This window comes from Gracilinanus agilis, chromosome 4, assembly GCF_016433145.1.
Source record: "Gracilinanus agilis isolate LMUSP501 chromosome 4, AgileGrace, whole genome shotgun sequence".
Classification (NCBI taxonomy): Eukaryota; Metazoa; Chordata; class Mammalia; order Didelphimorphia; family Didelphidae; genus Gracilinanus; species Gracilinanus agilis.
The window spans coordinates 134,557,166-134,573,866 of NC_058133.1; the positions used below are offsets into that span (position 1 = coordinate 134,557,166).

Genomic DNA, 16,701 nt, shown 5'->3' on the forward strand with positions numbered 1-16,701 from the left:
GTACCCAATATTCTATTCCACCAGGCTATTGAACTTTTCTAAAAAATCAAACATGATTTCTGACCAGGTTGGTAGGGGGTGTAAACAATCTTAATGACAAAATGTGTGCTTAAAAAAAATCATGTGAACAAAGATGAAAATGCCTCCTATTACTTTTTAGAGAACAGTACTTTAAAAGCTTGCTTTTTACCTTTAATGCCTTCACTATCACATGCAGAACAATGAACAGTCACTGGAAAGAAGAATTGTATACTATCATGATAAGTTCCATCACAGTCTAGTCTTTAAAATGGAGTCTCTACAGAAATAAGAAACATTTTAAAAGGGGATGGGGGGGACGGACTTCCTTTATCAACCTTCCTTGAAGTGGTAAGTGCTGTGGATTTGCTTTGGTAACCAGGAGAATATTCTATTCAAAAGCTTTCTGTCCTATAAACTGAGACCCAAAGAATCTAAAAGACAAATTAAAATGTGAAGATTTTTCCAAATTCTGGTATAATTTCCGATTCCTATAGACTTCAAAGTAAAAATGGCATTAAAACTGCTTAGTATAAATCAAGACATTGAGGTGAACATTTCTGACTTACTAGACAGTCCTAAGAGCTTTATTGATAGCAACTCACAGGAACTTTTCTCCCATTTAATCTTACCAGCTTCAAATAAAAAAAGGCAAGAAAGAGAAGGTGGATTTCACACACACACACACACACACACACACACACACACACACACACACACACACACACACAGTGGTAAGCAGAATAATTATTTCTTCTTTCCACCATCAAAATCTTACTTCATTCACTAAAGAAAATGATGCAGAGTGCTTCATTACCTTCTCTTTTTCCCATTATTTTTGTGAACCTAATAGTTTCGTATTTCTTTTCCTTGTTAATTTATCAAAGCAAATTTCAAAAGTAGCCTCAAAGAGAGGGCCAGGAATAGGTCCTGGACATTTGTACTTGTATTACTGCAGGGACATGGATTTAAATGATTCTCAAATTCAGTGATCAAACTTTTTGAGTTCCACAGGGATAGATAGATGACGTGAAACCCAGAACCATAAAGTTACCTAAGATACAAGTAACTATAAAGAAAGATTAAGTACCTGGTTCTATTAACATGGTTACTGATTAAAGTCACAAAATATTCCTCATTATTATTCATGCACAAAATGTCTGAGAAAACTATATTGAAGAAAAATAATTAATTTTAAATGAAAAATAATTCCCCCCCCCTCTTTCCTCCCACCAATAAAAATTTCTTTCCCTTGGGGCTGGGCCTGGAAAGGCTACTAAAAGCTTGTGATGATGTATACTGCTTTCTGTAATAAAAAACAAAAACAAACAAAAAACAAATTTTGTGGTGATTGTTATATGTCCACATGCATAAATCTAAAAAAAGCCTGGAAACCTACAGTAAATCTATAGCATACTATTTTTAACATTTGACCACTGATTGTATCATGTAGATTTGGTAAAGCATTGTAACAATTTAGGAAGGCATCTACATTTTTAAAAATTTGGACTGTACTTTATGTTTTTAATCTACAAAATTGCATGAAGGCTAACTAGAGAGGTTTCCTATCATCCTAGAACTCCCCAAACTGGACGAGTCATGTTTAGGTCACTTTCTTACAAATAACCATTTTTCATAAGCACATACATTTCCATTTGTTCTGTTTTGTGATCTGAACCTATACATGTAATAATTCATGAAATATCAAATGTGATAGGAAGACAAAACCTGAGAAACATTTGCAGTACAACAAAATAACTTGCTAATTCCTTCATTAACACTGAAAACCTCTCTGAAAAGCCTTCTGGAACATTTCTCCTCTTTGTTTTAACAATGAATTCTGAAAAATGTGCAACTTTATCTTGACATGAGAATATTTCAATCCACTGTGATCTTGCCTGACAGGTATAGGATTTTCTGCATAATCATTACAGTAATTCTTAAGACTCTTTTCCATCCTGTTGTAAAGGTCAGAAAAAAGCAGCAAACTGGGAGGGAAATAGCAGGTCATCATAGATGTGTGACAGCTTTCATAATATGTTGATTTTTCCCTCATTCCAAGTGTTTATTTCCATTTTCTTCTAACAGCCCGCAAAATGTAGTTACTTTATGTTGTCCGGTCAAAGTCTTATATCCTTAGTTTTTTGTTTTGTTTTGTTTTGTTTTTTTAATTTTTATGTAGTATTTGATTTGCTGAGTTCCTGTCTGATTGCTGATTAGAAAAGGGGGGGGAAAAAAGACACCATTAGTGACTATCCCAAATCAAATGACAATTTTCACAAATATAGACAATGATCTGAAATTATCTTATTTATGATCTCAAAATATCTTATTAAAAGAACAGATAATAAAAACAGTGTGATTTTTCTTAAAACTAAGTTTTTGGATAGAAAATATACATTATTGCAATTCAAACTAAAAATGCTCTATCCATATTTAATCTTTGTGTGAACAATGCAGAATACATGTGAAGTTTTAATTTAAAGGGAATAAGACTGAAGAATGATATCACCTTTGAGAATCTACATTCATTTAATTTTCTCCTAACTCAATCATGGATGAGATCCTATCAGTTTTTATGTCACTAATTATATAAATCTCCACACAATTTCAAAAGAAAAAATTCCTCTCTTGGGACCTAAGCCTTTACCTCCAAGTTTTGCCCCAAGTCTAAAGATGAATGAGAGTCCAAGTGTAATTCAAGAGCAATTGTAAGGGGGCAGTTAGGTAACTCAGTAGATTGAGAATCAGAAGTCCTGGGTTCAAATGTGATCTCAGAAACTGGGCAAGTCACTCAATCCTCACTGCCTAGCCCTTACTGCTCTCTTCTGTCTTGGAACAAATACACAGTAGTATTGATTCTAAGACAAAAAAAGGGGTTTAAAAAAGTACTTAATGGATATACATTTTTTTCATTTATTTTTAACAATCTGTTTTCTTTTCATTTCTGAAGTAGAAAATATATTTCGAAACTCACCATCAATGAGCTCTTCTTTTAGTTTTGTCAATTCTTTTCTCATTTCATCTAAAATATCCTAGAATAAGCAGAAGAAAAAATAGAAATAAATCATAGTCACAAGTACTTCAATTAATAATTAACAAAACAGGATCTTTCCTGATTGGAACTTAGCATGAAGTAAAAAAGACTATCTTTTAAACTAAAATAACTATTTCTTTGCCCCTATAAACCAGCAAATTTCTGGAAAGAGTCCAGCATTTCATTAGTTCAATGCATTAATTAAAAAATTGATGGGAAGGAGAAAATGGCTGAGAATAGAAGCAAGTTGGGGTAGCTCAAGTGTGGATCTTAAGAATATTACTAATTTGGAAATATTTATAGCATGAGTGTGAGAGTTAAGAGAGGCCTATGTGAACATCTAGTTCAACCTTCCTTTTATAAGAAGGTATAGCCCAGGGATATTATAATTTTGTGTATACTACAGAAGATACCCACATTCAAATGATAAAAGCCTTTTTCAAAGCCAAGTAGAAATATTTGAACTACTGACCTCATTCCATCATTGCCAATAACTAAGATATTATAATATCAGGAGTTCCAAAAGTTCTATTGTTTTAAGACCTTATGGAAATCTTGTATTTTGAAATCAAGAAAATCTAAGATGTGAGTCTTGAATTTATAATACAGAAACTATTAAAACCTGTTTTGTTCCCCCCCCCCCCATTAACTTAATATAGATGTTGGAGGTTTTTCCCTGAAGTGTCATTGAATGAAAATTTACTGTAGGTTGCTCCAAATATAAAATCTTTTAATAATTAAAAAAGAAATAATACTTCACTTGCTCAAAATATCCATTTTCCCTATTTTAAGATCTGAAGAGTATAATTAAAACAAGTCAAAAATATTAGCAATTTTTTCCTGTCCATTGTATAAAAATGAATCTACAAAAAAGAGAGTGCTATTAAAGTTATTTTACTGTTTAATTAAACATGATTTTAGGGCAGCTGGGTAGCTCAGTGGATTGAGAGTCAGGCCTAGAGACGGGAGGTCCTAGGTTCAAATCCAGCCTCAGACACTTGCCAGCTGTGTGACCCTGGGCAAGTCACTTGACCCTCATTGCCCACCCTTACCACTTTTCCACCTAGGAGCCAATACACAGAAGTTAAGGGTTTAAAAAAAATTAAACATGATTTTAAACTTTATTTTCACCTATACATTATTCTGGAAGATACTCTAGTATAAAGTACAAGTGACATCAGAAGTAGAAACAGATGCAAATTATGTATAACTGCCAATAAATACAGTATACCTGCTTCAACCTGTCATAGTCTAGCCCTTCTGACTGCACTCCATTGGCACTGGGTTGCGCAGACGGTGTAGATTTTGGTCTATATAAAGGAAATTTGGAAGGAAAAAAAGTGAACTTCACTTAGGCTTTAATGGGTAGCAACTGAATTATTTAAAAGCAAACACTAAATTTATATCACATTTTGAAAAAAAAAATACACTTGGTTAAAAGCTAGCTACCCAAAATAAGAAAATTGTTGGGGAGGTGTTTTTAAGCTTTTCCATTTCTTTTCTAGTCAGGAATACCACATATTTGCTAAAGTACTAGAAAATAACAAACAGGGAAGGAAAGAAGAGAAAGTAGTCCCTTCAGAATACAATAAGGAACAAAATGTAGAGCATGCCAACAAGACAAACATCCCTAACAGGGCCACATTTAAATCAGCAGTGGCCCATCTGGCAGGTTCATCACACAAATTCTTGTTTTCTTCTCTACCAGGTATATGGCAAAGTGATAGAATGGACAAGGACATCCAGGCTTCAAGCCTTATATTTTTCTTCCAACAAGAGTAATTCACAAAATCTATGTCCCACAAAAGGAATAATTAAAAGGTAATTTTCAAAATAAATGCTTATTAATTAACTAAAAAAACTACTCACAACAGTAGACTTAATTTTGAGAAGCAAAGATAGACTCTCAGGTTCAAGTATATTTGTGGGAAATTAATTATACAACATCTTCCACGCAATTTTTTTTAATTCATCTGATAAACTAATTTAATATTTCACAAGATCTATGATTTCAACGATATGGGTGTTTCCTACACTGATGCTGATCCCCAACGCGTTCCAATGTAACTGAAACATTTACCTAGAGTGTCCATTCAGTTTTTTGTACTTTTTTGTCTGATCCTTGGGATATCAGCCTGTCACCTGACAACAGTACATACCTGAAGCCTCTCCAGTTTGGCAGACTCTTACAGAACTTGTGATTCACTGGCATAGCCTGAAAACCTAGGGTTACCTCAATGCCACAGTGAAACACCAGATAAATAAGCTTATGAAACTGTGTGTAATAAGCCAAAATGTAAATTAAAATATTACTTTTTTAACATAGAATATTGGTAAATTAATACCTTTGTGCATGGTATAGATATTGCTTGAATTGAACTTTAACTCTGGGACATGGAAAAAACTTTAAAAACTTTTCTTCTAGCTGTGTTTTATATTCATTTTAAAATATTGTGGTTTTATTAAAAGATACAGCATGCATTTCTTACTTATAACACCCTGCTTTATTAAAATGCATAATCTATTGACAAATATGTGGGTATATAACACCACTGGTGAGTAAGTATATCTTAAGCCAAACTTTACTCTAAAACAAATTACTTTGCTTTTCCTTCCAAATCTGGCAAGAAGATAAAACCCTCAATACAAAATTCAATTGTAACTGGTTACATCTACTTTAAAAATTAAAATAGTAATTAACTTAAAGAGTTCCCCATATAAAAAACAAATTGAAGGAAAAAGACAAGCCATACATTTAAACACAGCATCAAAATGATGTTAGAAATTATGTGAACCATAGGATTATTCAGCAAAGTAACTTTATTAAGCTTTAATTATCTTGATGTAATTAGATAAAACTTATTTTAGTGTGGTTTTAGGACATCAAATTGGCCAAATCTGCTTTTCTTACATACCTGTCAATGCAGGATGGAATGAAATGCAAGCAAAGAAAAAAAATCTCTCATTTTTGGATGAGAAAACACATTTTAATTCTTTCTGACAAGAGGCTCTATTCCTCTATTTTCAGTGTTTGTGGCATACACACACAGGCTCCTAACTCAAGATCTAGTTCAAACCCCTCATTTTACAGTTGAAGAAATGGAAGGAGAATGGAAGTTTGTGACTTCCCAAGGTCACAGAGGTGAGAATGCTGGTCCTACAATTCCAAACCCAGTGTTCTGTCTACTATATCCCAAAAATACTCAGTGACCGTCCTTGGAAGACAGAACACTGTAATATGCATATGAGCATTCATCTGTGTTACTCCTGACGTACAATTAGTACAAAATAATTAGGCATCGCCCACGTTTTTACAAATTCTTATATTTGCATTTGTAGCATGTCTCTGTCTATTAGGTTTAGGTCCTTATTTTTCTCACCTAAGTTCCAAAACTGACTTCACCAAACAGACAACATCCTGGTGTAATAAGGAGTATAAAATGGGCCACAGCTTTATTTTCTGAACAATAATAGATGAATCATATTGGTATATAGTAAAACTATTGTTGAAACATGCAGTTTTAAAAGACTTGAACTCATGCTATCATGCAATCCACCACCAGCACCACCAGGATAATTAGCTAAAGGGGGGAACTTTTCATACTGAAGGAAAGAAGTAATCACCACTTTTTTAGAAAATATTTATCAGCCAGAGTATCACAATTTGGGGGGGGAGGGGTGTTGGAAGGCCCTAATTAAGAATGTAGTGAAACATTTACTTTAACAATGACTAAATATTTCATATCACTTTATTACGCATATTTAAAATTCCATTTGAAGCTAACAAATTAGATTTAATCAAAACTAAATTTAGCAATTATAAATTAAAGCATTTTATTTAATAAGAAAAAAACTGCTATTGGTCTTAGTTAATGATATCCCAAAATGTGTAAGTTTGGTTACAGAACACATTAACTGCTGCTACCTAATGTCACAATATGGTTTCATATATCAGTTCTCAACAACCTTGGTAAATATTTTAAACAAACAAAACATATGTTTAATAATATGACTAGTTCAGCAGTTCTCAGCTGTTAGATTCTTAACTTCATCAGCATAAAGAACAAAGGGGAAAAAAATAATTATTGGCTTCAGGGATTTTTCCCAATTCATGGAAAGGATAGAATCACTCCAAAGCAATCTCCCATAAACTACATTCTATACTATCTCTAGGAGTTCTATTTGTTGCTAGAATCAAGTTAAAAAGAGAGATTAAGCTATCAGTCAAATCACAATGATCTTTGTGAATCATTATAAGAAATATAACTCATGATCTAGTCTCTATTATTTTTTAAATGGTCAAATGAAAGAATCTAATTCAGAATTTTGTGTGTAATGTTAGTTGCTAAATTAAGTCACTTTTTTTACCACTGAGCAATTCGGAAATTGGCATTCCCATCAAAAAGTAAATATATCAAATATTGGCCCACATTCAAACAGTTATTTTATAAATATTTCTTATTGATATAACAAAGTTAATTTAATCTTGATAGCCTTAAGATTTCAAGTGTAATTCTTCATATGAATCATGACCATTTTTTTTTTTTAAAACAGCTTCAGATGTGTATTGCTAGTGACAATACTTTATGGCAGGCAGTTGTGAGGAACAGCTCATCATTGCCTGAAAGATGGGTTATTAGGAGCACTAGTCATCTGACCTAAGGTTTTGGTTCTTCTAAGTTCTAAGTAAACTATTTCTAGATGAGGGTATTAGCTACAAATGGAAAGATAGTGGGCCAAAATATGCCCTTCTAAATATTTCTCCCAGAATTACAAGCAAGTTGAGGTATGAACAGAGGACCACTGGTACAACTATGTTGAAATTACTATTACAGCACAGTAGACATTACCTTATTGATCAGCTAAGTGACTACAGAGGAAGTACCACTAAAAGTTTTTAATTAAGCTCAAACTTTAAACTTTAAAATGTGTTTTTAAAAAATAAAAAATAGTAAACTTATTTTAAAAACATTTTTTTGTGGTGATTACCAATCCATGTAAAAAAAGCTCAGCCCTCTCCTGAATACATGTTATTAAATATGTCTCAAATCACAAAGTCACAGCAGGATGATACCTGTGTAATGAATCATAGGACCTGTTGTCAAAAACAATCTGATTTTTCCTTGGAGAATCCCGTCTATGAAGGGGAAAAACCATTTAAAAGGATATACAGTATAGTATGTTTTGAAAGTTTTTTCTATGGTATTGTTTTATAGGTCTTGGTTTTTACAAGTTGTATCAAATGAGGACTAAAGGAAGGCAATAACTTTAATACAGCCTTTCGACAAAAATTAAGAATTTTAAAAAGCTTATATATAGAAGTCTACTTACTTGTCAATTTTAATAAGAAAAAAAATTCTGATGCAGACACTATCTTTATGGCATGTTGCTGTTAGAAAGTAGCCAACACCACAGAGAAACCAAAATGAAAACTTTTTATGGACATACCTTTCCAAATAATTAAGTACAAACCTCTACTTTAAAATATCCATCAAGAATCTTTTAAATACAAATTCAATGGGGGCAAAATGATCTTTAAAAAAAAGGTACAGGTCCCACTTTCATCCCCTTTTGAACTTACCACTAATAAAACACAGGATAAAAATCAAGTGAGCCTATGCATTAAAAATTGTCTAAGTTTTTTAAGGGTCTTTAATTCAAGTCAACCAAGTAAAAGTAGTTTAATTCTAAAGAAGTCTTCCCTGTAATTTTTTACTGTTGTTGACAGTCTGGCTTAATATATGTGACAAAGTTGATGCCTTATGTACCATGTAAAATCACCTCTCTCTCTGTCTCTCTCACACACACATACAAGTATGTCACTATTTCCTTTTACTTCAAAAACTTGAGATACAATTATATAAATGTTTGACACTCATGGTTCTTTCAGGTTCACACAGTACTTTACCTACATGATGTCACTCGATCCCCACAGATTAAGAATAATGGAAGAGGATTTATTTATTTATGTGAAGAGAGTAGAGGAACGAGGGCAAAGGATGGGACAGGAGGAGAGAGAGAGAGGAAGAGGCTGGCCAAAGCGGTGGGTGTAACAGTGGTCCAGGAAGCCAATCTACTCAGTGAGTATATGCTCCAGAGCAAATGGAAAAGGCATGCTAGCTACATTCCCTCAGTCAACCTCAGTTCCCCAGTTTTGCTCCTCGTGTACACTGCTGGATAGAGTAAGACTCCAGATTCCTCTTCATCACTACTATGGAAGGTCTTTTCAGAGCTGGCCATCGCAATGACTCTGGTCAGCTAGAAGGCCCTTGCTGTGTTCCCAAAGAAAAAATAATGATGTGGTGGTGTCAGCACCCTCAAATATAATCAAATTTATATATGAAGCGATTCCTCACAGTTAAGTCTTTGCCTGTTTTTGTTTTCTCAAATGAGTAGAACTCCCAGTTGTGGCCTAATGCTTGATCATCTTTTTAGTAAGAATGATGACTCAAAAATTAAAATTTACATTCAAGTATTTTTACAGCAATGCCCTCAGATCCCTCTACTCTCTGATGGAGGCTAAGTCCTACCTATGTGAACCTCGGCAAGTCACTTAACCCCAGCTGCCTAGCCCTTGCCACTCTTCTGTCTTAGAATAGATACTAAGGTGAAAGGTAAGGGTTAAAATTAAATTTAAAAAGAGAACTCAACCCCCTTCTAGCTGTAGCTTTAAAGATATTGTTCTGTACTTTAGGGGTGATTCAAAGGTAATTTTGGCTAGCTTTACACAATGACTTTAGAACTTGGTCCTCCTCACAATGCTACTCTGCATTATATGTTATGTTCCATGTTATGGGGGAAATGCCTATACATGCATGTACACACACAGGTTAGCATGATGGCCTAGAAGTGACTGATCTATAGAGACATAATCTGAACTTAGGTTTCTCTTAACTCCCAGATATAGTAATTTCTTCCATTATGCCAGGAAAAAGAAAATCTTGATTCTCTAAAGGAAAATTAAATATATATATATATGAAAGTCCTAAATCCATTAGTAGCCCAAAATACCTTTTAATTAAATCTAGCACTTATAAGGATACCTTTAAATTCAGTAGTACAATTTAAAAAACAAAACATCAATAATCCTGTGATTCTCTAGTATCAGGTGACCCATCTTAGCCTGTTTCCTAATCTGGAAAATGAGGATGATACTAATAGCACTACCTAGCTCAAAGAGACTCTGTGAGAAAAGATAAGCTGTCTCTGTATTAGTGGCCAGTAAGTAATTAGCATTTTTACCACTACTTACATGTAAGTGCACAGGCAGTTGCATATAATCAAAATAATCTCAGAAATGTACAAAAATACATCTTTCTTTTGCTTAATGAAATTAATTTCACCGCTCATTAAGATCAAAAGATCATCTTTAAGCCTTCCTAAATTTTACAAGAATCAAATTATTCGTAATTTCAAGCAAAATAACTATCCTAATAATATACTTTAAGTGTATTCATTGATCCTACCACTTCACAAAGAATTATGTAGAAATTATTAAGTTTTCTGGGTAGGAAACTTAGGTGTACATACAAGGTCCTGTGCTACCTATGAAAATCAGGAAGATGGGCTGCATAAAAATGTCCAGACCCACACTCAAATGAAACATAAAAGAGATAAATCTTAAGAAGTTAGTCTTCTATTGACTTACGACAGCCCATTCTCTGGCATGCAATTTGGCAACTCAGATTTCCAAAGTATGGTGACTATACTTTCCAAACTATTAATCAGAACATGGTTTGACAAGTAATAGCCTTTTGGCATAGTATTTTTAAAAATCACTTCAATTTCTTGAAAACAATAGCCCCACTCATACATTATTATAAAAAGCATATAAATTATCCAGATGGCCACTTTATAAAACACCTGGAAAACAAATGACACAATTTTTAGCACTAGGTAGGAACACTGTAACACCTGATCCTTTAGTTACTACAATTAAATGAAGGTACTTTATATTATCAAAGAAAACATAAATGTGCTAAAAGCCTATATAACAACAAAGTCTACTATGTAATATGGAGCCAAATCTTGATAGTCTTAACAAAATAAGGATACCACCTGATAGTCATACAAATACAATAAATATTCTGGTTAATTATGATGCAGACTTAAACAAAAAAATTGGGGGGGGGAAGCACTTTACTAATGACAATAACAAAAAAAAACAAAACAAAAAAAAAGACAAGTTTCTGGGAACTTCAATAATTGTGTCAGACAATAATATCAATATGCCTCTTGGGAAAAAAAAAAACACTAAAAAAAGTCAAAATACAAATTTGGATCCAGGCTTGGCATGTACCAGATTCATGTAGATTTCAAGAAATCTGTCTTATACTTTCCTATCTGCTGGATTTCTAAATTCAGAAGACAAGTTGTTTACCTTGGAGTAAAATTAGGCAAGAACAGTAAGAATTTTACCTACAAAGCACAGAAGGGTCAAAACAAAGTTATTTTGTTAAAGAAAAATATCTTTGGAAGAATTGTTTTCCAAGAGAGATAATAGAACTAGAACTCTATTACAGCCAAGGAATTTCATTCTTTTGTGGATGAAAGCTGCAATATGCTATTAGCCAAAACATCACAGAAAAAGAATATACATTTTTGGCAGGTATAGGGGAAGGAGGGAAAGTGAAAATAAGCATTTACATGCTACACATGATTAAATAACACACTAGTTTCTGCTGCTAAGTAACACTTGATTGCTTTCCTCTCATTATCCATACAACTAAAATTTAATCTAAAAGAACTTCATTGTTTAAAACAAGTTTTTACAAAATTACTATTAAAATTTCACAAGCAACATTACATGCCATTTTTAAACTGTTACTTATATACAGACAATGGTACCTCGAGATAACAGGTGACTTGCTGCCATTCATTGTATTAGTTCTTTCCCAAGGTTTTCTGGTTGGTTCTTTAAAAAAAAAAAGACAACCAAAATTTAAAATACAAATCACATTTCATATTTATGGAAAAATTAAAAGTCATGTTTTTGATTTCTACAAAATTAAGATCTTTAAAGTCCCTCCAGGTCCAAATCCTATGATACTATTGATTATTTTGCTGTTCCCATTTAAGACCAGAACTCTGAATAAATTATATATGACAGTGGATGCAAGATAAACTTGAAATAAAATATTCCTAAGTTATTTTACTATTTTATTACTATATTATAAGGCTATCTTACAAGTTTTCTTATGGTAGCTAGAATTTTCTTGAATCATATTCATTTTATCCTCTGACAAATACTTCTAATTACTTTTATCAGAACAATAGTTAAATAAAACACAATAAAAGGGGTTTTTGTCCCTCTAAAGAGGGAAAATATCGGTATCTTTTGCTCTTAATGTCATAGATATCAAATTAACTAAATTGAAAAAGTGAAACACCTCAAATATGTTATGTTATTAATTAAAGAATTAACTAACCCAAAATGTACATGGCCACACAGTAATGGTAAAAAATTAAATTCAACATTTAGACTAAAATTAATAATGTATAGAGAATTTAACAGATTTAGAAGAGTTCTAATTTAGGGGTCAGACTCCTCAGAATATGTTTTTATATGCAAAAAAATAAATTCTATAAATATAAAAAGAAATAAAAGTAAACCAGGAAAACGGAAATATGGTTATTAAAACATCATCTCCTGAAAGTATATTAGTTTGATGTAATCCCTAAAGATGAACAAACAAGTATTCCTGAAGACAAAGAATTACAAATAGCTTTTCATTTTTAAGAGACCACTGACAAACCAGAGTTGAAAGATGAAAAGCTTTGGAACAGCCACTGTGGAAACTGGGTGAAAGAACAAATTGGGGGAAGTGAAGGTCTGTCTTGCTGTAATGATGGTCATGTTGAGATTAAAGAATAAAATTTATAGTGGATGTAATCAGGACAAGTTTATGACTTCCTCCATCTCCATTCAGTAGTAGAATAGAGAGGTAAAGGAAGTAGATGTAGAAAGTAACATAGAGTGGGTTTTATAAAGTGTGATTGAAAACTTGATGGGGATGGGGGGATTTGAGAGCAGGGAGTGGTGCACAGCTGAACTTGTTCACCAAGGGGATAAAAACTGCAAAGAGAGAATAGTCTGAGAGGGTGAGGTGCTGGTCAGGTATAGGGAAAGATAGAATGATAATGAACAAAGAACATTCGTGAGCAATAGCAAGATCAAAGTTATGATTATTTCTCTGTGTAGTTGAGGTAAGGCAGAAGGGAAGCTAATGGAAATCCACTAGAAGAGGAACAAAGAGGTAAGGTATTTGAGGGAGAATGAATATGTATGTTGAAAAATCATAAATGAGAGTAGGAGTCAGAGGGGAGAAAAAAAAGGCAAGCAGTTTAGTAGGAGACTTAATTGAGAAAATAAGGGAGAATGACTTTGAGTTGTTAAATAAGGACCATGGTCTAGTTTTTTTAGACATTCTTAGATGAGGAGAAGTTGCGGAGAATTGATAGGAAAGTGTAAAAATGTCAAGTGGGAACAAGGAATATTCTGGAAACTTAGGATAACTGAGGAGACAGTATCCTGTTGTCCTCAATAAGCTGAAGTCATTAGAGCCAGACATTCAAGATACTGAAAGAACCGGTAGGCGTGATCAAGAGAGTTAAGTGTTGACAATTTTCAAATGATTGTGAGGAATGGGACAGGTGACATAGAGCTAGAGAAGAAGAAATGTCCCGATTTTCAAAAAAAAAAGGAAAAGGTGGAGTTTTAAAAGTATAAACCAGCTTATTTGATCTGTATTCCTGGCAAAATTCTAGAACACAGTGTTAAAGGGATACTTTGTGAGCAATTTAGAAAGGGAAGTTAATGATCATTAAAAGTCAACATTTACTTCATTTAAATATAATGCCTGATTTCATTTCAGAGCATGATATACATAAAGAAGGAATATAAGATTCTTTTAAAATACTTTCATATACAATTCTCAGTTTTTAAGAGTAATTTATGGCTTCAATTCTGTATCTTATGCTTAAAAGAATAACACTTATATTATTCTTTACTTTATGGAGGTGATGGATTTGACCAAAGTCACAAAGAGATCAAGTAACAGAAGACAGAACGCAGATCCTTTGACTCTAATCCCAAAGCTCCCCTCATGACAAGAAAATTTCTTCTTTTTGGTAAAGTAAGATAAGTAGGATAGTAAAGGCATAGTATACTTTGGCCAACAACAGAAATCTAAAAGCAAGACATCTCTATTAACATGTCTTTGTAAGGAAGAATAGTTTTTTGGTTAAAAAAAAAACCACAAAGATTTAGCCAATAGTAGAAACAGTTGAGTGCTCAAACTTAAATAATTATGAATTCAAGACCATTGGGTTAAGGTATTTGGAGAAAGCTTCATAGGAAAAAGAACTTCAGTGGGGTCTTGAAATAAAGGTAGAATCTGAATAGGTAGGAAGAACAGACAGAGTGCTAGATCAGAAATGTTAAAGGACAATCTTCAATCCAAACCTAGATATTTAGGCAAATGTTTACCTCTGCAGTCAATTGTTCATTAGCTACTTTGCTGATAATTTGGCAGATGAAAAGGAAACGGAAATCTGATTCAATTTCTGCTGGCTTTCTCAAATTTTTTTTACTGATGAGGTCCAAACAGCCTATAGGCACAAACTCAAAAGGAAAACATGAGTAGTGTACTGATAAGCTACGAAATTTTATCCAAGTATCAGCAGTAGAAGAATGCTGAGGATAATGAAATTTTTCCCTTTTCTGCCATTTGGTCTCAAATATTAATTGGTTAAATGCTTATCTTCTCCATGCCCCTTGACAAAAGGTTGGTCTCTGCAATGTTTTCAGTGTTTGTATGCAGACCTCTATCCACAGAATCTAGGGACAAACATTGAGCTCTATCAAAAGGAGCAGTCATTGAAACAGGTGAAGAGGAATAGAGAGGGAACAGGTAAAAGAGAAAAGGAAGGTTCAAAAGTAAAAGAAAAGGTAATAAAAAAGGAAAGAAGAAATGAATGTGAAGGGAAGAATAGGATGAGAGAAAGGAGAGGACAGGTGGGAAAAGAAAGAGGAGAAAGAAGGAAAAGAATAAGTAGGGAAGAGCGAAAGAGGAAGAGAAGAAAAAAGGAGAGAAAGGTGGGGAAAGGGTAGTGATGATTGGGGGAAATGAGAAGAAAAGGGAAAAGGAAATTAAAGAATAGAGAAAAAGAATAATATGTAAAGAGGAGGGAGCAGCAAGTTAAGGAATTGCAAAGTCAGAAAACCTATGTTTGAATTCTGTCTCAGATATGTATTAGCTAGAAATCACTTGACCTCTTCATCTATAACAGTGGTTCCCAAACTTTTTTGGCCTACCGCCCCCTTTCCAGAAAAAATATTGCTTAGCGCCCCCTGGAAATTAATATATTTTTAATTTTAATAGCAATTAATAGGAAAGATATATGTATTAATGTTTCTACCTTTTTCATAAAATATAGTAAAGAAAGGTGTAAATTAGAAACATTGAACTTTGAAATTATGAAACTATTTATTGAACTCAGAATAGAATGTAATACAAAAAGTTAAAACTTTCCAAATCTCAAATGTACCTGTGGCCATCACCACTCCCCTGGATCGCTGCAGCACCCACCAGGGGACGGTGGCACCCACTTTGGGAATCACTGATCTATAAGATATGGATAATAAAAAGAAACTACCTCTAGAGGATTGTTGTGGAGATCAACTGAGATCATATATGTAAAAAACTTCATATTTAAACAAAAACCCTAAGTATATGACAAGTGCTAGATCCTAGAGACACAAAACTAAAAGTGAGTCTGTTGGGCCAAATTTTAGGTTGAATCCTAAAAATAAGACATTTATAATTTTGGTGACTGAATATAAAATAAAACAACTCATTCTTATGCATTATGAAAGTGGGGCAGCAATGAACCCAGAAAGGCAGGAGGATTTTATTTTTCTCTAACAAAACTAAAAAAGCTTAGCTTTATATAAAACAAACCAACAAGCTTTTATCCCTTTTTCTTCTTCATTCTGTAGTAAAAGATCAAAAGTTGGGGGGGAACAGAAAGGGAAGGATTAGAATTGGTTTACATAGGACATAGGAAAGGAGTCACAGAGTTTGAATAATTCTGGTTTTCACTAGTAGTAAGTATTCTTGGAGCTTTTCTTGGAGGTTTCAAGTCAGGCTGCCTTAATCAACTTAAAACGGTAGCATCTGAGGGATCTACTGGTTGTATTTATCTGAGATTAGAGAAGTAGACAGTACAAGAACCTAAAGCACCAATAAGATCAACATCAAAGGGGGTTACGTTAATAATGAAAAAAGTAACTATGCTTTCCACATTTATGTCACGTTTTGAGATCTTCACTTCCATCTAGAGTAGCAATAATAGCAGATGGCAAAAGCCTCTAAAATTAGAAAAGGATCTTTTATATGCATCATCTTCTAGTATTGGTTCAATAATGGACTTCCTTTTTTTCTAGTCTATTATTCAATTACTAAGAAAGTCTCTGTAAAACAAAAATTATCTCAAGCTCTCAAGACACTAAGAGAATTGGATAGACAGTAGAAGAGAATATGAGCAGCTCAGCCTAGTCTGGTGCTATGTACCATTCTGATACATGCTTATTCTTAAGAGAAAAGAAGCAGAGAATAACTAGTTTCTCAACAGTAGCTTCCACT

General features: G+C 33.3%; 1 protein-coding gene across 1 annotated transcript in view; it reads right to left on the reverse strand.

The window, feature by feature from the left end:
• Positions 1-783: 783 nt before the first annotated feature.
• ENAH (ENAH actin regulator) overlaps positions 784-16,701 on the reverse strand; it is a 186,883-nt gene continuing 170,965 nt past the window's right edge. Inside the window, exons 14-17 of the mRNA XM_044674971.1 lie at positions 11,903-11,969; positions 4,287-4,365; positions 2,996-3,053; positions 784-2,230 (exon numbers count right to left, since the gene is read on the reverse strand). Coding sequence (XP_044530906.1) covers positions 2,193-2,230; positions 2,996-3,053; positions 4,287-4,365; positions 11,903-11,969 — 242 coding nt within the window. The 3' untranslated portion in view covers positions 784-2,192. The remainder of the gene's footprint in view (positions 2,231-2,995; positions 3,054-4,286; positions 4,366-11,902; positions 11,970-16,701) is intronic.